Source organism: Protopterus annectens, chromosome 6.part0 (assembly GCF_019279795.1).
Source record: "Protopterus annectens isolate FY-2018-M chromosome 6.part0, PAN1.0, whole genome shotgun sequence".
Classification (NCBI taxonomy): Eukaryota; Metazoa; Chordata; order Ceratodontiformes; family Protopteridae; genus Protopterus; species Protopterus annectens.
The window spans coordinates 1408922414-1408945455 of NC_056737.1; the positions used below are offsets into that span (position 1 = coordinate 1408922414).

Here is a 23042-nt window from a genome sequence, read left to right on the forward strand (position 1 = left end):
GAGACTGGGGACTGGGTGACCCAGTAGAACCGACTAACCTCTCTGGCTGAATGCCGTTCCAGCTAGACCTTTCATTATCTTGTGTTCTCTCAAGGTACAGAAACTTGTCAAAAAGGATCCTTTTTTTACCATAGATGTGCACCACAAGCCCATGTTTTGTTTAAAGCAAGAGTGCATGAGTTTTGGAAGACAAGAGTGTCTGTCATTCATCTTGAGGCTTATTGCTGCAGTATAATTCCTTTTACATGCAGTTTAGCCATATCTGGGCATCCGTCATTACAGGTAGACTTGTACGGCTCCCATGCATCTGTACAATATACCTGTTTTTTGTTCTGTCTCACATGATTTTAGGTTCAAACTGAAAAACATTGGATGCCTTCTGAACTGTGAAATATAGAATTATATGAAAGCTATGTATTAGCCTGCACCCAGCAATCCCTTGACCTGTCTTTCCTATCTGAGTAACTTGGATTTAGTTGGGCGTCATCTTTTCATGCTGTTGTGTGAGTTAAAGTGGTAAAAATAAGTAGATTGGAATTTTATACAATGATCTGATGTTATATTTTTCATTCTTCCTCAGCTTATGGATCTCATTCTTGGATCTGTCTCGGCTGCATTTTCCAAACGTCATATCCAAGTCTTGTGTTTCTCCCTCTACCTATAAAGCCGTAGTCCATCCCCAGTACCTCAGGTCTCATTTGCCACCATCTCGCATGGATCTGGATAAGCGTTTGCTAGGTGTTTAGGTAGCTGTAAGTTTATTTTCTTGCATAATTTTCTTATGTATCTCACATTTCTTAACATTTAAACTTTTAGCACCAGTACCTCTAATTCCAAAATTCTTACAGAAAGCCAGCCCGTTGAAGAGCTTGGCTGTCCTCATTGCCCCCTTCTGGTCTCATGATGTCTGGTTCACTTCCTTTGGTCTCATCATCTTTATCCTCCTTGGATACTGGACCCCAGTCCAGACCTCCTGAAACATCCAGATATTCCAATCCTCAAATGAATCCCATGGTTTCGCCAGGCTGTCTTTCCTGGTTCATAATATTCTTTTATTCTCAGAGAAATATTCCACTAACAGGATTTACAATAGCAAGTGGAAAAAATGTTCAGTTTGGGCCCTGGAAAACGACAATCCCTTTACTGCCCTTATTTCTTCTGTATTGGAGTTTTTAGCTTCTCTTTTTGAGGAAAGAGGAAGCTTTTCCACAGTCAAAGTACAGTTAGCAGCCATATCAGACTTTCACTCCAGCGATAATACTTGCCTGGCTGCTTCCAAATTGTTTAAAGCTTTTCTGAGGGGTACTTTTCTCCTCAGACCCCCATTGAAAGACCCGTCACCTCCCTGGCACTTGGCAGTAGTACTGCAAGGCTTAACTCAACAACCCTATGAAACTTCAGCAAAAATGGACTTTAAATTACTGTCTTGGAAAACAGCCGTTTTAGTTGCTAGTACCTGTGCTAAAAGAATTTCCAAACTCCAGGCTGTTTAATGGAAGGCGCCTTACATAGTTTTTCATAAAGACAGTGTTACCTTATTAACCAGTCCTGCCTCTTTACCAAAAGTGCCTCCTTATTCAAATATAAATCAGACCCATTCAATTAACAGTATTCTTTCCAAAATTTTCAAACATGGTTGAATACATGCTGCATCTGTTTAGATGTACACCGACAACTACAATGTTCTTCATGTTTCACTGTTGCAGTCATTACATTTGGGTTATCCTGCAATTGGGTTCTCCAGTTTCTAAAGTTACATTGGCCAAATGGATAACTAATTGAATTTCATGGATTTCTTCTCAGCAAGTCCTCTCCTTACCAAAATCTCCTAAGGCCTGTTCAACTAGATCCATGGCTGGCTCATCTGCATTCTGGTCTAGAGCTTCCACTGATGATATGTATGCAGCAGCCATCTGGTCTAATGCTTATACCTTTATTACTTATTACAAGTTGGACTTAATTTCCAGAAGCAGTGCTGCCTTTAGTTCTGCAGTTCTCCAGAATTTCCTTTCATGAGGGCCACCAGAGATTACGTAGATGGGGACTCTGCCCTATAAGTTGTGGAAGAATGGAAAAGACATCAGATATTAAAGTTATGTACTCACCGTAACTAGGAATCTATGTTGTCTGTTTTCATACTTCATCTCCCCTCCCTTTTTCCCCCCTTCCTGTCATCTTCTGGGGTGACCTGATGGACATTTGGAACTTGTAGTTCCAGGTTTGAGCCCTGCTCTAATTTTCTCTTCTCCTCTTCTACTGTATATTGAAACCTTTATGGCAGCAAACTTGATCTGAGGTATTGGGGATGGACTATGGCATTATGGGTAGAGGGAGGAGCTCGAGAGTTGGAGCCGAGGTCTGTAGAATGCGGCAGAGTATGAGCCGAGGGTTGGATCCATAACCCGTAAACTGAGGAAGAATGAAGATGGATAACACAGATGTCTAGTTATGGTGAGTACGTAGCTTTTAATTTTTATAGCTTGATTTTAAATGTCTAATTTGTTTTCCTAATTAGAACCATTCACAGATGCCAAGGCCACCAAGTCATATGACATTCACTTCTTGCCTGTACCATTCCTATTGCCACATCATTTTCTCTAGGAGGGTTGTGACAGTTAATACCAGAGTTAAATTTGTAGCTATCCATTCTGTCATTGAGGTTATATTTAAAGGAAGATGTGAACTGTGCTCCATAACCTATATGGGAAGTTTGTTCTAGACGTTTGGGATATGATGGGTTATAAACCTGTCCCTCCACCTTGTTTTATTTATGTGTTGAAGGTTTCTTTGTTCTAATATTGCTAGAAATGTTAGACTTCTGAAGATAAAGAAAGGTCCAGGACGACCTGGTATCTGATGGCACTGTATGTGAGACAGAGATCTCCCCATAAAGATCTGTAAGACATTTAATAAAGGGTAGAGCTTCCAGTCCTTTTAGTTGCGCTGGGACTTTAGCCTTGTGATCTTTTTGGTTAGGAGCCTTTGGGGTCTTTGTAATTGTTTCTGATGTTTAGTAAGACGTGTCACAAAAGAGGGTGTTAAACTCGATAATTGGTTTGATCAGTGCCGAGTATAAAGAGTGATTACCTTTGCAGACCGTGATGATATTCCTTTGTAAATTAGTTGTACTAAGTAAAAGGATTTCCTGATGACCATTGTTACATGAATTGATAACTTCCTCTCTCTCTTGATCAAGTTCCTAGTTTTTTGACTGTATTTTCATTTTATGGTGATGTGTTTATACAATGTGATGAGGGGAAGGGTTGTTTACCAAAAATGATATTACATTTGCACTTTTTAGCATTTAGTTTAAGCCCATTTTTAGTATACTAAGAGATTACTTGGAAAACTTAATTCTGCAGAGTTTGGGTGTCAGAGGGTGATTTAACATGCCCCATTTTGCAGTGGTCTGCAAAACTTTACTAGCCTTAAGTCTTGGCTCTCTGCTTGGAGCTCTGAGAAGTAAATGTCATAAATGAGAGGCCCCAGTAATGAACCCTAAGGGACACTGTTGGTCACTTTCATACTTTCTGGTGTGGCTCCTGCATCTTGCACTGTGTGAGTTCTGTCTTTCAGCCAGTTTGCTATCCATCTTTCCATGAGTTGATTTTTAAAGGATTTCGTTTTTGTGTAATGCTTTCTCAATGTATGATGTCAAAGGCCTTGGCCAGATCAAGATGTTCCATGTGTACTGCATCACCACCATCTACAACCTCTGTAACCCTGTAAAAGAAATTTTTACCATATTAAGTAGACAGGCTATATCCTTCACAAAGCCAGTCTCTCAGAGGTCAGGTTTAATAAGATTACTGACAGTGGAATTTGAATTAATTTATAATACATTCCCTGGCTTTGCAGATAAGGCTTCTAAGTAAGGCTGATAGGTCTATACTTAGGTAAGTTGCCAGGCAACCCTTTTGGAGGGCCATCAGCACTCCAGTGTGCCTCTCGCCAGGGACAAAACTAATAGCTTAACTTCGGTTAAACAGTTTTGAGTACGTCTGCAAAAGCATGTTTAATATTATTAGTCAGTTAAGTGTAATGTCTGATGTCCTTCTATTTCACAGTTGCAATATTCCTTACAATAGGGAGATCCCCTGCCAAGGGCAGCCCAACACTCGGCCAGTATACCAAAGCCTTTAGATTGTTAAGGATACACCGTACATCACACGTATGCTCCCCACTTACAGCATAGGGTATAAAGGTGACGTCCAAATGTACTGTCCTCAAAACTTCTTTGCCACCAGCCCAAACGCTATCTTTTGATTGTCAGTCTGAACACCCACTTCATTTGCTGGTTCACCAAGCCATTTCAGATAAATGGCCCACTGAGGTTTTTGCTTTTATCTTTTTTCCTTTTATTTTGTTGCTTGTGGGGTTCGTGTCATCCAGAAAGGGTAAATGCCAGTGTGGGAGATAGATTCCCCATAAAGATGATCACAATCAGTGTTTTTGTCTTGGTGCTTCCCATGACCATATGTCTTTCCATTTGACAGGCATTTGTCCCAAAGACTGTGTGTAGTCAGCTTTCTTCTTTGGCCCAATACTTAGAGAACCAAAATTTTAAAGTTTTTGCAAAAGACACTATGGAAAGAACTTCATGCTCTGAGGGTCAGCCATCTGCAAAGAAGGCATACAAGAAGTCTAGGTCCAATTCTTCTGATGTACAGCTTCCGACAGACATCTCTTCCAAGGCTAGTGAAAGCCCAGAGGATCACTCAGCTCCATTGTTGGCTTCCTCTGCCATGACCGCTTTGGAGGCTTTCATGGATTTGACCTCACGCGTGTCCCTGGAAGCCTTGCAGTCATCCGCTTTGGATGCTCAGGGGAAACCACAGTTGCTTATTACTGAAGGGCCCAGGTTTGTTCCTCAGATTTTGTTTAGGGAGGAAGTACTGACTGCCATTGTAGAATAACATCTGGGGACTTATCCTTCTAAATTTTATAAGACAGATGTCCCAGTGAAAAAGAAACAAAAAGTAAAACATGTTTCCCCTGCTCCTGAAGACTGTTGGAGTGAATGGCAGCATTTCACTCAGGAGTTATTTAATGCCCTTATGGCTTTAAAGCCTCCCCAAAGAGTTTATGTCCCTGCTCCACCTTGGTCCTGTACCTTCCTCAGAAGACCTAGGGAACAGGAATCCTCTGAAGAGGAGGGGGATTCAAATGAGGAATCCCTTGGTTAAGATTCCTTCTCCCTTAGACAATGGTTCTGAGGAAGAGGAATCCACTAGTCCCAGCACTCCTTTTGTCCTTTTGAAGAGATTTCCTTTGGGGACACAATTTCCAGAATGATGGAATTTAAGTGGGATTGTGCCCAGGTTTCTTAGGTTCAGAAAAGGTATTACGAGTTTCTACAGATGGACTCTCCTAGATTTTCTGCTGTACCTCCTGTTTTGGCTGCCTTATTGGATGCCTTTTCTACTTTGTATCAGGCTGCAGACTCCCAACCCCCTTCCCGCAAAAAACTTGATAGGTTTTACAAGGTGCCTGATAATTGCAAAATTCTCTGTAAATGTCCTTCTGCTGACCTCTCTGTGGTGTCTCTGGGATCTGGCAAACCATCTCATTTACTGCCTTTTACAAAGTTACTTCCTTATGATAAGGACAGCAGGTCTGTGGAAAGACTAGACAAGAATGTTTATACCTCAGCTACACTTGCTTTTAGGGCGGTCAATTATCAGACCCATATGTTAAGTTATATTTTGGCTTTTCTTTCTCATGCCTGTCGTGTAATTTCTGACCTTCCTAATTCTGAGGGTAAGACTTCTGCTCTCTCCTTATTAGGGACGACTTCTCAGGTGGCTCAGTATTCTGTTAAGTGCAGTTATAATGCAGCAGGTGGTGCTTCTAGAACTGCTGCTTTTGTTTCTGTGATGAGGTATTCATGGTTTTGGCTTCAACCTCTGCCTGATGATATTAAGGCTAAGTTGGTGGATGACCTTCTGGATAACAAACACTTATTTGATCTAGCTGCTGCTGATTTAAATCTCTTCAGGATACGGCCAAGACTTTACAGGATCTGAAACATGTTTTTCTTTCTCCTGTGCCTAAGTTTCAGTAATAAGCTGTCCTTTGTTTATAGGCAGTCTTGCCATCCTCCCAAAGGTAAAAAGGGTGGGAAACAAGCTCTGCCTGCTAAAGCTACCCAGACTTGTGTGACACAGGAACCTCCTTTTCCTGACAAATCAGATGCTGTCTAACTGTCCTGTTCTTCTCAGCCACATTCCTGTCTCTCTCTCCATCTTTCCCTAACCCTTCAGTTTGGTTAAAGATTAGTCAGGATTCCTGTGTTCTTTCTGCCTCAGGTACTGCATAGTCTGAAAATCTCTTCCCCTTTTCTTGAGCATTCCTCTGCCCTCTCGGGAACAGTTGGCATTTTTTCCACTGGTGCTTCAGGATCTTTTGTCTCAGGGAACTGTTCAGGTAGTTCCAGTTATTTATTTGTTTAGTTATTTATTTTATTTTACTTTTGTTTACCAGGTATGTCTAACTGGGCCACTGGCCCATTTTCAGTGGAGGGCTGGGGAGAAATTCTCCAAAGCACAATAATTCAGAAATTATTTTACATAAAATTATATCATACAAAATTATACATAGCATTCACATAAAATTACAAAAAATGATAAGCAAAGATAATGTTTAAACAATGAAAATATATATTTGAATATGAGCTAAATATTTACAGTGCAATGCACATTTGGTAGAAAAAAGCAGTTTCTCACCGGGGGGGGGTTACTCCAGACTGTTCTTAGTCCCCAGAAAAGAAGGCCCTTGGAGGCTCATTCTGAATCTTTCTCACCTAAACATCTTACTGACTGTCCCTTCCTTTCGGATGTTGTCTCTTCAGACTTTATTCCTTATGCTGCTTCCTCAGGTTTTTCTAGTGTCTCTGGGTCTCAAGGATGCTTATTTTCACATCTCTAATCATCCCCTTTTTTCCTGGCATTTTCAGTTCTCTGCTTTGCCCTTTGGCTTTTCTCCTGCCTCAAGGGTGTTCACCAAGTGGCTCGCTCCTGTGATTACCTTTTGCAGGCTAAGGGGAATAAGGTCTTTTCTTACTTAGATGGTCTCCTTTTTCAGGAATCCTCTACAGAGATTCTCCTGCAGCATCTTCACTTTGTCATTTCTGTCTTGCAGATCCTAGAGTTCACTATAAATTTCCAAAAGTCCTTTCTCACTTCTTCACAGGATCATGTATTCCTGGAGTGCAGGATCCAGACCATTCCAGTGCTGGCATCCCTGCCTCCTCCCAAGGCATTAACTCTCATTTCTTTTTTCAGTCCCTTCTTCCTCTGGCCTCAGTCACAGCCAGTGAGTTTCTGAAGACTCTTGGTCATATGGCCTTCACCATTCCTGTACTCCCTTGTGCCAAACTTCACATTAGAAAACTTCAGTGGTTTCTAAAGTCACTTTGGCTTCAGCATTCTCATCCCCTCAGCTTCGTAGTTCCTCCTCTTCTATGACTCAAGCTGGAATTTCAGTGTTGGATTAAGCAGTTGACTGTCGATCTGGGGCTGCTGATTCATCCCCCTCTTCACACTAGGAGCTGTTCACAAATAATTCAGATGTGGGATGGGGAGCATCCTTCGGCTTCAACAAAAGAAAGACACATCTATGTCAGAGAAGAGAGCTCTTTTGCTGGCTCTTCAAGCATTTCTTTCTCAGTTCTCCCCAGGGCCTCTCAAGGTCTTTACAGATAATACCACAGTGATGTAGTATATCAACAAGCAAGGGGGGATGAGGTCTTGTCTCCTGTGCCGGTTGGCACTTCTAGTGTGGGAACTAGCTATCCAGTATTGTGTGAAATTTCAGCCAGTTTGCATTCCTTCAGGTCAGAACATTGTGGTAGACTCTCAGAGCAGGTCGATAACACAATCCCACAAGTGGATGTTTTACAGGGATGTGTTTCTGGACATTGTCCATCAGGGAATACTCCTCAAGTAGATCTTTTTGCCTCCCCTCTGAACAAACAACTTCCTCTTTTTGTACCAGAGTCCCAGATCATCAGGTCTGAAATGTGGTCACCCTCTTTTTCAAGAAAGGGCATGTTTCTTTATGCCTCCCTGCCCTTTCCTGCCATTCCAAAAGTCCTGTTTAAAGTTTAGTAGGTTGCTCCCAAAATCTTGCTGGTGACTCCCTTTTGGCTCGGACAGCATTGGCCCCCTCTTCTGCATTTAGCCAAGGGGCAATCATCACGAGGTGCCTCACAGGGTGGACCTACTCACACAAGAGAAGGGATTTCTCATCCATCCTCACCTGTTCACTCTTCAGCTGACACTGTGGGTGATAGGATTTTGATTCCATACGCATGCCTTTTTTTCTGATAATGTGCTTAGGGTCCTGCAGGTCAGGAAGGCCACAACTAAGAAATCCTGCTTATTCAGATGGAAGAAGTTTTCTGTTTGGTGTCTTTCTTGTAGTCTGGATCCACTTTCTGTGGATGTTTCTGTAATTATATCTTATCTGTGTGAACTGCACAGTGCTGGGTTGGCATTATTCTTTTGTTAAGGCCCACTTATCAGCTTTTTCTGCTTATCTGCCTTTATCTCCTCCTTTAGCGTCTACACTTGAGGCTAAACAGTTTCCTTCATATTAGCATCCTTCATATTAGACCTCCGAGGAAGCCTGTCCTATCCTTCCTGGGATCTTAATTTTGTTTTGGAAAAATTGACCCAGGCTTCTTTTGAGCCTACAGCTTCAGCTTCCTTACAGCTTTGTCCTGGAAGACTGTACTTTTGTTAGCCCTTACTTCTGCCAGGCTTGTGTCTAACTTTCAAGCCCTTATGACTTGTCCTCCTTTTTTATTGTTCCATAAGGACAGTAAGGACAGGTTGCCCCTTACTACTAATCCTTCTTTTATGCCCAAAGTGGTGAATGAGTTGTCTCTTAATCAGTCTGTTCATTTGCACACTTTTTTCCCCTCTCCGCAGTCTGCTAGTGAGAAGATGCTGCACTGCATAGACAACTCAGGTTTTATTTGGATAAGACTAAGAGTTTTCATAAGTCTGGTCAGCTCTTTGTTTCCTTTCATCCTGGATCCCCAGGATTGTCTGTTCCCAAGCAAACTATTTCTTCTTGGTTATCTAAAGCTATTTATTTTTGTTATTCTTTTCGTGGCAAGAGCCTTCATTCTTCGGTTAAGGTTCATTCTCCTAGGGCTGTGGCTTCTTCTGGTGATTTTTTTTCCAAGAGTCTAGATGCTAACTCTACTCATGAGGCAGCTGCCTGGACTTCTGTGCATAGCTTTACCAAGCACTACAAGGTGAATGCAATATCCAGGGCAAGAGCTGGTTTTGCTAGGGCCATCCTTCATGGGTTCCTAGGCTGTGCTGGTCCTTTCTCCTACCTTTTGTTTTCATCAGGGTTTGCACTCTCCCTATTGTAAGGAATACTGCAACAGTGAAATGGAAGGACATAGTACAGTTGTGTAAAATTTTACCATAACTGTAGATATCCTTCTCTTTACTGTTGCAGTATTCACTCCCTCCCTCCTCCCCCTTGATCTTTTCCCATCTGTATGTGCCTGGTACCTGTGTAATCCTTGGACTGGCGTTCCTATTGTGGCTCTCATTTCTGAGGATGGTACATACTGACATCACCTTTATGCCCTACATTGTACATGGGGAGCATACATGTGATGTACTGTGTATCCTTAGCAACCTAAAGGCTTTGGCATCCTGGCTGAACATTGGGCTGCCCTTGGCAGGGAATCTCCCTATTGTAAGGAGTACTGCAACAGTGAAGAGAAGGACATCTACCGTTACAATAAGATTTTACACAACTGTACTGTCACATGGTTGAAGTATTTTTGTCTTGGTAAGCACTTTATGTAAATGATCTTTAAAGACAGTTGAGGAAGTAAGAGATTTGGATATTTCAAGGCTTTGGACTAAAGTCTTGGTGGTGAAATTAGTATTAAATTTGTTTGTAGGGATATTGACAGTGTTTTTTGGGTCAGAATAGGAAGAATCATTATGAATAAGTTCAGAGCAATGCAAGATGTTGTGCCTTAGTTTCCTATGAAAGTTAAACAAGGATTTATAATTATCTGTGCATTTAGAGACTAGCGTAAGTTTGTGGCCTCATTTAGTAGACTGGATAGTGTGATTCCTATTTTTGTAATGCTTTTAATGTCCTCCTTGAGAAGGAAGAGTTTGGATGTACTGAATAATTTAAGGAGTTTCTTTTGTTTAGCTTGTTTATGGGATTGCACCACCAGGGAGGTTTGTTTTTAAATTCCCTGTGATACTTGGCTCTGGTAGGGTCTGCTTCCTTAGTAAAGCTTGTTGCATCAAGGTCAGGGGAGGTGCATTCATAAGTGAATTGATCTGATGTTGTTATTTTCATTCATTCCTCAACTGATGAGTCTCAGATCAGACATCAGATCCGAGTCTGCTGCTTTTACCAGACTCTGGTCCAGCTCTTGAGCTTTTTCCTTTATCCATAATGCCCTACTTTCCTGGTTTACCTCAAATTTCATTTGCCGTCATATTATTCAGATGCAGATTTTTGCTCTTGAGCAGTTGGAGGGTTAGAGATAGTCTTGTATCCTTTTTTTAATGAAAACTTTCTATAGTTAGTCTCTTCCTCCTCCCTTTTCTCCATCTTCTTATTTACCTGTACTTTCTGTTCGTTCTCTTCACATTTTTATTTTTCTGCCTTTCCTTTACTATCCTAGGCCTTCCTACCTGTTTAAGCTATTCTTTAATACCATTGTCAGTAACCTCTTCTTTACTTACCAACTGTTAGAGTATTTCTCTCTTAATATTGTTGGTAATTTTTTTTCTGTCTGACATTGTCTACTAAAAAAATAGATAGATTTTGGTATAGCTGACAATCCTGCAAGTTTTAAAAAGTGCACCTCCTGTGGGCATAAAATTCCTAACTTGGATGCCTACAAGTAGTGTGTGTGTATTACTTGGGTGGGATCTGCTCATTTGGACGTGGATTGCTCTGTTTGTTCAATTCTCAAGTCTTCGTGACAGGAGAAATAAGCTTGTTTTTAAAAGGTTTGCTCCCTCCTTCTACTGTAGCTATCTCAGCTGGGCTCAAACCCCTCTGGTAAAACAGTTAAAGGAAAGCCTGATTCGGTGCCTAAAGAAAAGGAGTCCTGGAAACAGACCCCTGATCGTTCTCCATATTCAGAGGCACTGGCTAAAGGTCAGAAACTTTGGACCCGACACCTTCTTCAGAGCTAGCTACATCAAAACCATAGTCTCCTCAGATCCAGTACCCCTTTTCTTACCTTATCCAATTTCTTCTCAACTCCATTTGCCCTTTCTACAGGAAGATTCCTAAAAGATCTTCTAGGCCGCCATCTACTACATCATCCTTTAGGTCTTCTAGGAGTTTATCAGAACCAGAAGTGGATAGGATGATGATGAAGTTTCTCAGATTCAGATGGGGTTATTCTGGCTCCGTTTCCCATTGGACTCATGAGTCTGCCCTCATTCCAACATCACTTCACTTCTTCTCCAATCCAACGAGTGACTTTGGAGCTCATGGATCCAAGATCTTCCAAGATGTCCATCAGATCTGAAAACTGCTTGTCCACCTCTGACAGTTCCATTGAGTCATCTGTCTCTGACTGCTTTGGAGCAGGAGGACTCTCTGAGCCAAATCATTGTCGCTGGCTGTGTGGGGGTTGGGATTGACTCTGAGGTTGTCGGAGCCATCCTTGCATCTCAACGCTTTAGCTTGGCTGCAAGTTCCTTCTCAAGGTAGGATTCCACAGGGTTACAGAAGTTGGCACTGGGGGCCACTACTCCTTTGTGATCAGCTGCTGTTTCTCCTGGACCCTCTGCCTTTGAGGTTTTGGAGAGGGCTTTCTCATTACCCTGAGAAAAGGATATTCTTGCCTTCTTCAGATCCTCCCTTCCCTCCACTAACTCTGATCCTATCATGCCTCCTGCACCGAGACAGCCACGCTGTTCCAGCCTTCAGCCAGGCCTTATACAGGATCCCCAGCCCTCTTCTGATACCTCACCTGACCATGCTGCTGAGGAGGTCCCTAGGAGCAGAACCTGTCACCAAAGACACTTTGATGAAGGGAAGGGTCCTCCAGCTCTCCACCTGATTGTCTCCTTTGTAGAGATAATATAACTCCTTAAAATGAGAGTTGGGTGGTCTTCTGATACTCCTTCACAATCGGAGTCATTTTTTTCTGCAGACTTTTGGGGCTGGCCTGGCTATGACTTGGGTGATCCCTCTGATGAATTAACCTACCTTATCACACACTAAGCATGAAAGGAACCCGATACAGTGAAACCTATCCGTAAGAGACCCAACAAGTTTCTAGCTCCCTCTAAAGATAGGGCCCTTTGGAGCAAGGGCGGTCTCTGTAGAAGCCATGGTGGTTGTTGGCAGTGGCAGCCAGCAAGAGAGAGCTTGCAAAACAGAGCTCATCTGTACACCTTCCTAATAGAGAGTCAAGGGCATTGGACAGGTTTGGCAAGCAGGTTTATGCATCAGTGACATGTGTCCTTCAGTTGGTGAATTATTTGATTTCACCAGGCTACAAAGGGATTTGATCAAGGAGCTTTCCAAAGCTGTTTCAGGGTCCATGTCTGTAGAGGACCAGAAGAAAGCTTCTTCAACTGGCCACCCTACAGTCCATCTCCAGTGCATCCATAAGGTTAATCTCTCACACAGCGGTACCTCTGGGGATATAACTTCAGGCATGGCAGTTAGGAGGCATGCCTGGATATACTTGTGCAATTTTGCAGAGCCCTTCAAGTCTTCATTCATCAGTGCTTCCTTTAATGGATTGTCTTTGGTCCATTGTTAAAGAAACACTCTCCAGAAATGAACAAGATGGAACGACTGTATCAGCTGTTGGGATTCGTTTTCCTCCTCCTTGAAGATCTTTCTTCAGGAATCATGGAGATAGTAGAAAGGTGTGGCTCTGCAACTAACCAAGGGCTTTTCCAGGAGTCCAAGGAGACAAGTTCCTCAATTGTCAGAGGAGGGATCTCTAATGAAAGATGTGGCCTACAGAACCAGGGCTTTAGAGATGCCTTTTCTAACAGACCCTACCAGCGCTCCTGAAGGATTACCCAATTGCTGCACTCTGGAGGCAATCTGGGGGGGGGGGGTTCTTATCTCTGCACCCAGAAGCCTGGGCATCCATCTCAAAAGGCATGTGGGTGCAAAAAATCATATCCATAGGTTATTTAATATCATTTTCCCCAATTCCTCCAACAAAAACTAAAAACATCCCCAGTGTTCCATCCAATCAGAGGGAGGCAGCAGCATTGAAAATAGAAAAGCTACTAGAAATAAGTCATCAAAAAAGTCTAACTAGACCAACAGAATCCAGTATTTACTCAAGATTCTTTTTAGTGCCAAAGAAGGCAGTGGACTTGAGACCAGTTCTGGATCTCAGCAGCCTCAAGCAGTATGTAAAATATTCAAAGTTCCGAATGATCACGGTGCAGTCCATTTTACCTCTTCTACAAAAGGGTGACTGGATGTGCTTGACAGATCTTCAAGATAATTACTGTCATTAAAATGAACAGGCTGTCAAGAACCAGCCATTACCAGTTCAGAGCACCGTCTTTTGGTCTCACCACAACCTGTAGGGTGTTCACCAAATGCATGGTGCTGGTTGCGGATCACCTGAAACTGCTGGGATTCCGAATATTTCCTTATTTAGACAGATGGCTCCTAACAGCCCCATTCATGCATCTGTTGATTCAAGCAAGAGATACTTGCTCCTGTTATGTTGCTCTTTGGGCTTCACAGTCAACTACACCAAATCACAGCTTACTTCAACGCAGACCATGGAATTCATAGGTGCTTGTCTGGACATGACCAATCTGATAGCTTTGTTTCCCATAGCAAGACTATGAGAACTCTGGTCATGAAGTTGATCTCTCTTTCCCATCTGACAGCATGGCTAGCCCTCCAAGTGTTAGGATGATGGCAGCCGCAATAACTCTGATACCATTAGCCAGGTATCATATGCATGTCCTTCAGTGAACTCTGTTAAATTGAATTGTACCATACCTGTCAATCTCTTAATGCAAGAAATCTGGGCAAAGTCTAAAATAATGGGGTACAAAGGCCCAAAAATAGGAACAAATTTTAAACTGGTCTCTTATAAATTTAGAAAATTGATAGAATGACAGGATATGTATGTATTTTCTGAAGGACACGCCTGAAACAGAAATGTATGTCAATTAGTGACTTCAGTCGCCAGTGATTTGCCAGAAAACCACAAATTTGAGGAGCTGACTAAAATATGAGGCGAAAATCTGGACACACGAGAGGTATGTATTGTATGTATTGCTGGAAATGCTTAGTGCATCCCCATTACCTCAGATCTCGCTTGCTGCCATTGTGCCCAGACATATTTTCCCCTCTCAAGCATTTTCAGAGATATGTCGTGAGTTAATCTATCTTCTGCTTCATAAAAAGTTTCTCCTTAGCTGTTTTGTTGTTCATCTCTATCCTCCCTCTCAGCCTTTTGCAGGCATTAGGGCTTTCTGCTATATTTTTAGCTAGTAATCTTTGCATGCCATAGTTGGTATTGTGCTTACCCTTTTTTCTAGGGTAGTTACTTTAAATTACCATTGTTTGTAATTAACCCCTTTTCCATTCTTTCTATATATAAAAAAATATATTTTTCTCTTGTTATTACAGTGTCTATTGGTTGTACTGTTGCTGTTAGCTACCATGTCAGATAAACCAACAGGCTTTAAGAAATAAAATCCTGAATTTGGATATCTAGAAAGGAGTATGTATATTGCCTCGGAGCTGGCCACTTGGATACCAGTTGTGCTCTCTGTTCAACCTTCAACTTAAGGGCTCTGGCTGATTGGTGCAAAAAGTTAATTTTTCAAAGTGGTTTTCCTGCTACCTCTACGTCTGGGGTCAAACCCAAGCCAAAACCACCAAGTCTGCTCCGTTGGAGCACAGAAAGTACTCCCTTCAGAAGTCCCACAGGTCTCATTGGAGTCGCCTACCAAGAACCAAAAAACATCAGATTCAACATTGTTGGATCCAAAGACCCGATCTTCAGATCTGAAATCTTCTGATCCAAAAGCTTCAGATCCATATTGAGCAGTCCAGTGGTGCCTTCCTGTGATCTGAAGCCTGGCACCTCACATAGGAAGAGTATGTAATCAAACCCATATCACCTACTTTGTGATGTCCTTTGTTACAAAACCCTAAAAAACATTCAAGACTACAATCCACTACATCTTTCAGGTCCTCCAGAAGCTTATCGGAAGCGGATGTGGATACGTTGATGCAAAATTTCTCAGAGCTCAGATCCAGATGTAGGTCTTACTAGCTCTGTCCCCTGTTGGATCCTTGAGCATTCCTACGACATCCCAAACTATTCTATCTCCTTCTCCAATTCATCCAGTTGTTTCTGAGTCCCAGGATCCTAAATCCTTGAGAGGTCCATAGTCATGATCTGACGATGTCTTCTTCGACTTTGACGGTATCCCTGAGTAGTTCAGCTCTGATACCCTTGAATTGGAACTGGTCCCAGAGTCAAAGTATCGATGTTAGATCAACTCCAGTGTTGTCAGATCAGTCCCTGCCTCTTGGAGCCTTTCCCCTATATAGTTCGGGTCCGGTTCTATCCTCGAGGCATGGATCTAAGAGTAGTCAGGGTTTGCCTTTGCTAGGTGCTTTGGCTCCTACTCGGCTGGTCGAAGTTTCTCTGGTCCATCTGCCTTTGAGATTGTGGAAAGGGCTTTTGCTCTCTCTCTCTAGAGAGCCACCTTCTCATTTTTTGGATCCAGCCCCTTTCCCTCATTGGCTCAAAGCTCTGAATCTATCAGGCCTACTCCACAGGGGCAGCCATTTGTAACAAGTGTCCAATCAGTTCCTGTAGTTGAACTCCCCCTCTCTTCCGACACCTCTCCTGAGCACCCCACAGAGGAGGTCCATTGTAAGAGGACATTCGACAGAGAAGGCATATAGACTCCCGCTGAAGTCTCTCATGGAGGATACACATTTTTATGAAGGAGAAGGGTCCCCCAGATAACCACTGGATGACATCTGCTTCAGTGACATTTCAGAGATTCACAGGCGAAAATGTAGCTGGTCTTCCAAAAACCCCTCCCTGGAAGAATCTGTATTTTTGGAAGCTTTTGATTCTGGCCAGTTGGCATCTTGGGTTGCCCACTCTGTTATCTCAATATTTCAGTGAGGTTAATTTCTCACACAGGTGAAGGCACCTCATGAGTGGCTGGTTCAGGCATTGCTCTAAGGAGGCATTCCGGGATGCAGCTATGCGACTTTGTAGAGCCCTTTAAGACGTCCTTTATCAGTGCCCTCTTGACTGCATATCCTTATTTGGGCCAGCAGTGAGAGAGATGCTTACCTGCAATGAACAAGAAGGAAAGACTCTGTCGTGGCAGTCAAGTTTTCTACCCCCAGCATACCTTCTGCAGGAAAGGTGGTAAGAAAATATAGTTCTGAAAATCTCTGGGACCTTTCAAAGATTGTGTGGCGACAACTCTGGAGGCAGAGGAGAAAGTTACAATAGAATATGTCACCCTAATGACAGAGGAGGCCCACAGAACCAGGGTTTCTGCGATTGCTTTCCGGACAGTGCCTTCCAGTGCTTCTGAAATGCTGCCTGACTGCCCATCTCTGCAGGCTGTCAGGGGTCGATTCTCCCTGACCCCAGACACCTGGGCAAACATAGCAAAAGATTCCTGGGTACTAAAAATTATATCCAGAGGTTATTCCGTTCTCTTTCTCTAACTTACTTTTTGCTAAAGGAAGAAACTTCCCGATGTTCCACCCAGTCAGAGGAAAACAGCTGCACAAGAAATTCAAAATCTGCTAAACAAGAACAGACAGGATTCGGGACTTACTCATGCTTCGTTTTAGTGCCCTAAAAGACAGGGGATCTGAGACCAATTTTGAATCTAAGCAAATTGAACCATTACATAAAAAAGTCAAAGTTTCAAATGGTCATGGTACAGTCCATTCTATCATTTCTTCACAAGGACAACTTGATGTGCTCTATAGATCTTCAAGATGAATAGTATCACATAAAAATAGACAGGTGCTCCTGAAGATGCTTATGGCAGGGAGTCTGTCACTACCAATTTATAACCCTGCCCTTTGGATTCAGAATAGCCTCCATTATGTTTACCAAATGCATAGGAGTGGTGGCTGCTCATCAGAGACTCAAAGTATTGAGTGTTTCCATATCTTGATGACTGGCTCTTTACTGCTCACACCACGCATCTTCTTCTGCAGTCCGGGGACTGTGTGCTCCAGATTTGCCAGTCACAGGGGATAACAATAAATTATGACAAATCAGACTTGACACCAGTCCAAAGCCTGGAGTTCATTGGTACACATCTGGATACAACAACACAGGTAGCATCACTTCCACTTCATTGCATATTCACCATCAGGAATCAGGTTCATCTGCTTTTCCCATCTATCTCCTTCAGCCAGATCAGTCCTTCAAACACTAGTATCCATGGCAGCAGCCATTGTAGTGCTTCATTGGCATGATTCTTAATGTGTGTCCTTCAGTAGATTCTAGCTGTTCAGTTGACAATTCTTCATCAGCCCCTCTCCTTTCCAGTCAGACTTACTCCAGTTTGCAAATGACACATTAACTGCTGGAGTCAATCAGAAGGCAGTCGTCTAGGCCAGCCTTTTGTTTTACAGACCCCATTGGCCACAGTGAACATGGATGTCTCACAGCTGGGGTGGAGGGTGAGGCTTTTCATGGGAAGCACTGTCCAAAGCATGTGGTCCAAGAGACCCATCTGCATGTCAATGTACTAAAGATGAGAGCAGTCCTACTGGCATTGCAGGCATTTCAAGATTATCTTCCTCTAGGGGCTATTGCAGTCCAGAGCGACAACATGTCTGTGGTCTGATACATCAACAAATGTGGAGGAGCAAGATCTTATTCCCTCTGCAGAGAGGCCATGAGAGTGTGGGAATAGGAAATCTCCTCAGGCTGCTTTCCAGTTGCAATGCAAATTTCAGGGAAAACCAGTGTGTGAGCGGACAAATTAAGCAGGTCAATTCTGATGCTTCACTTAGTGGTCTGTAATCAGTCTGTGGCGGTAAGGATTTTCCATCATTCGCCAACCTTGCTGCGACCTGTTTGTGTTTCTCACAGCACGTGCAGCACATACTTTGCTCTTATTCCCCCCTTGGGGGGGGTCACCAAGAGATGCTGTTGTCCATGTTTAGCCCTGTGGTTGTCTTTATGCTTATCCCTCTCTTACTTTGATTCCCAAATTCCTGCAGAAAGCAAACTGGCTGAAGAACTCAGTCATCCTCCTTGCCCCCTTCTGGCCTCGAAAAGTATGGTGCCCCATTTTATAGTCTCATCTGTGTTATCCATGGATGCTGAAGCAGTGTCCAGATCTTCTCTCATACCCATCAGGGATCCAACATCCCAATATCTGGGCCCTCAAATTAACCGCATGGTTTCTCCAGTTCCAATAATGGTTAGATAGCCCAGACTTTATACTAAGAAAGTTTATAAGAGAAGTTGAAAATTTTCTTCCTTTGGGCCTTGAAAAATGAGCTTGATCCCTTCTCTGCCCCAGTTTCTGCAGTACTTCAATTTTTAAAAGTTCTTTTTAAAGAAGGAGCTAGTTTTTTTACCATTAAGTTATAGTTAGCAGCTATATCTAGTTTAGACACAGGAGACTGAGATTATTCCTTGGCTTCTTCCAAATTATGCAAGACATTTCTGAAAGGCATTTTCTTCTCAGACCTCTAATAAAGGGCCCTTCGCCTCCCTGGGGATCTGGCTGTTGTGCTTCAGGGTTTAACTCATAAACCTTTTGAACCTTCGGCTAAAACTGAGCTAAAATTCCGTTTTTGAAAAATGGTCTTTTTCATAGCAGTTAATTCTGCAAAGCGGATATCTGAACTCCTGGCTTTTTCCTCAAAGACCTCTTGCATTGTTTTCCATAAAGATAGGATTACCTTATAGACAAATCCTTCCTTTTTACCTAAAGTAGCCTCTGAAAATAACATTAATCAATCCATTCATTTACCAGTCGTCTTCTCAACCTTTTAGAATAAAGGAGAGTAAGTACTTCATCTCCTTGATGTACACGGACAGTTATGCTTTTATCTTCACAGGACAAAACAAATTAGAAAAGCAGATCAACTGTTTGTTTCCTTTTCACCAAAAAGACTGGGGTTCCTAGTTTCTAAAGTCACTTTATTGAAATGGAGTACAAACTGTATTTCTTGGATCTGTTCTCAACAAGGTGTTGCCTAACCCAAACCACCCAAGGCTCATTCAATCAGATCCATGGCTGCTTCATCTGTTTTTAGGTCAAGAACATGTGTTATTTTCACAGCAGCCACATGGTTCAAAGCTTCATGCCTTTGTTACTCATTACAAATTGGATATTGTATCTAGAAACAGAGCCACGTTTGGTTAGGTGGTACTCCAGAATAACCTTCCATGAGAGCCACCCAAGATCAGAGTAGCTGGGGGCACTGTCCCATGGGTTGAAAAAGAATGAAAAGAACATCATCAGATTTAAAAGTTATGTACTCACCATAACTAGGCATCTGTGTTGTCCATTCTCATTCTTCCTCAGCTTCCTTCCCATCCATCCCCTATCCTTCAATTTTCTGGAGAGACCTGTTAGACTGTGTTTTGGAACCTGCAGTTCCAGGTTTGAGCCCTGTCAGCTATTCCTGTCTTTGTCTAACTATATGGGACTAATGGCAACAAACTCAATCTGAGGTAATGGGCATGGATTAAGGTATTATGTGTAAAGGGAGAAGCTTGAGAGTGGGATCCAAAGTCTGGAGTATGAGGCCGAGTCAAATCCCAGGATCCGATCCAAATCCATGGGTTGAGGAAGAATGAAAATGGACAACACAGATGCACAACTATGGTGAGTACATAACTTTTAATTTGGTTTCTTTCTTTCTCAACTCCTTCAGGCTGTAATGTTTCAAACCGTGGTAAAGAGCACTTGCGATATTCATGAGTTAAGTTGCTATGCTGTAAAATTAAATGTCATTGCAGCACAGACAGCTTCCAAACTCATTCTCATGGCTGATGCTGGATTTACAATAAGTGGGCTGATTGGATTGTCCAATCAGTGTTCACATTTTTAAATAGCAAAGATCCTTCATTGTATAATTAATATTTCTTTACTTAATGTAGTATTGAGTGTAAGTTGAAGGTTAAATGTCAGAACAATGCAGTATCATCCCATGTTACCCCCCAAATTTTTGAAGCTTGTGATACTGTTAATTCTTTTCCTACAAGATAAATGTAAATGTTTGAAATAATTAGATAAGTGCATTAGGCATAATTTTTACAGCACCTATCTCTCCTTAATATTTTGAGAATGGGATCATCATGCCAGTTGCATTACATTTAGAATGAAGCGATTGTACTTTGCAAAGTACACTAATCCTGAATCATTGATGGGAAATTGGTACTTTCTGTTAATTCAGTTCATAAACCTCCTTACACTTTAGAACTCACTAGGGATGTGTTAATGCCGCCCCATAACAGTTTATATTAATGGATAATACAGTTTAATGATATTGATGTTAGCAAAACATTCTCCAGTTTTTTTTTTAGCAAAATTTAAAAATTTAAATGCTGTATATTAATAAGACAGTTAAGGTGGGCCTAACTGCTTTGGCATAACTAATGTGTACAGTGAATTTAAGTTAGTTGAATTGTTCCAGGGGATAGCTTTAGTAAAACTTTGTCAGGACATTTAGCCTATAAACTGGGGTTGGAAGGTTGTCATAATGATTAAGATGTTTGCCTTGCCAGACACAAGGTACAGGGTTCTCATCTTTCTCACCTTTTTCACCTTTTCTTTTTTTTTTTTTTTCCTTTTTTCTCACCATTCTCACCTTTGAAGGGAAAATGACTAGACTTCAAATGGCCTGTAAAGGCAGCCAGCCTAATACTCACCTATGAATATATACTAGGAACAACCTACAATTTTATATTTATTTACATCAAAGTTCACTTGCTTGTGGTTAGTTTTCTCTTACTAGAGTCTGACTGTTAAGTATGGACCATATATTATTTTCCAGCTGCTGTATTTTTTATTTTTTCTGTAAAGCTGTAGCACCACCTGGCGGAACAATGTTAATGATGCAGCTTGGTGTACCCAACAATCCACAGCCACGACCTCACTCACCACCACAGTGGAAGCAGAACAAATACTACAATGATCACCACAGAGGGCAGAAACCTTCAGAGGGAAGCAATTTAGAGAACACTTCACAGGTATGAATTAGCTATTCAGAAATACTGTTTTGATAATTGTCAACACTGCATGTAACAGATATAAGTATTTCAGCTTTACGTTTTCTGGATATTATTATGCTTAATCAAAAATTTTTTAAGCTCTTCCCGGTAGATCCATAGTTTTATCAGCACCCTAGACTACTTTCACTGTATCAGATGCATAACTAACTTGGTTTTCTTGTTTTTTCCATTTGTCTAAAGCAAATGAAGTCCATTTTTAGAAATGAAAATAAAAGGTCCACACCTCAATCTTGGAATACTGAAATGTCCTATTTCAGTATTTGAAGCCCAGAATACCAGATGGCCACAAACACAAAAATGCAAAATACCGACAGCTCAGAATACCGAATAAAACAAAATAAAACTGAACATCCAACCCTTCCCCAAAATAAAGAAAAAAATAACTACAAAACCCAACATAAATAATAGTAACACACGTTTTTGCATGGGGGCAAGCCCACCTGCACCCCCCATGTGGGTGCTCTGCCTCCCACAACCCTGCTACTTGTGTATACCAATTCTGAGGTTGCACTAACACAAAAACAACAGCACACCTACTTCTACTCGCCTTACACTCCCATTGCACAAACAAACTGCATGTGTAAAACAGTCGCCATTACTATCTCAACACCTGCACACACACACAATCACCTTCCTACCCTAACCCACTTCTGCATATTCCTAAAACATTAAACAAAACCACATTCCTACCCAAAATCATGACATACTACAAACTTACCTGGAGGTCCGAACATAATGACAGATGATATGACATCTTTAACATCCAGAAACCACAAAACCTTAAAGGGAGAGCAGACTACAATAACTGCCCTCACAATACCTGCTGCACATTCAGCAACATCAGATTCGACAATGTGCAGTTTCAAACAACTGCACTTCAAGCATTCTGGTCTCGAGATACTGAAATTCGATATTTCATTATTTCTAGATTCAGAAGTGGACCCAAAAGAAAATAGTTCCTGACCTTAGAAGTAATTCAGGACACAGTATTTTGTTAGTACTTTTAATGCGTTAATAAAATAATTGCCCTAAACTAATGAAAATAAATCTTAGCACTTTAATGGGACACTGAAATAATTACCTGAAATAGTTAACATAATAAACCCCGTTTTAACCCAGAGGTGTATTGTGTACTGCTGTCAGCATACAGTTTCTTCTGTGTTTCTCTGTACTACATAGTAACATGCCTCAGTGCTTACCCACTTCCCATTATATTTGGACTAGTACACACTGTTATATAATCTACATTCCAAGGGTGGTTTTCTGTTTTTCACTCCTGTTTCTAATTAGAAAATGTAGAACTTGGTAAGGAGTCAAATAAATTTAAAGGTGGGCAGCATGAATGAAGTTCAGTACCCACAGCAGTGTATCTTTTTAAAATGTTTTGTTTGTTACTTAGGATTGAACATAGCCAGTGATTTTTGATGTGTTTTATTTGGACTTTAGTAGTTGCTTAAATTTTCTGACTAAAAGCAAGTGTTTCTGATCTTAGTACAAGTGTAGCTGCTGATTTAATTTAAGATTGCTGTGAAGGTGTTTCTCCTATCGTTTGTGATACCTGACAGATATTTGTAACACAAGAAAACTTCAAAAAATTATGTACCACAGAATTAAGGACATTACCAGTTATGCATTTGGTCTGTAAATTACAAAGCTGCTATTTTCTCCTGAATTGAAATGCATTACTTTTTTGTGAATATATTGATACTGAGGGAACTGTTTGTTCTTGTACTTTCTCATGGGCAGTACTGGAAGTTGACTG

The 23042-nt window shown here is 41.6% G+C and overlaps 1 protein-coding gene across 11 annotated transcripts in view; it reads left to right on the forward strand.

Moving 5' to 3' along the window:
- The window catches only part of R3HDM1 (R3H domain containing 1), a 2579330-nt gene that overhangs the window by 2274330 nt on the left and 281958 nt on the right, over positions 1–23042 (forward strand). For all 11 annotated transcript variants that reach the window (XM_044074947.1, XM_044074954.1, XM_044074957.1 and 8 more), the window contains one exon: positions 21072–21238. In XM_044074947.1, coding sequence (XP_043930882.1) covers positions 21072–21238 — 167 coding nt within the window. The remainder of the gene's footprint in view (positions 1–21071; positions 21239–23042) is intronic.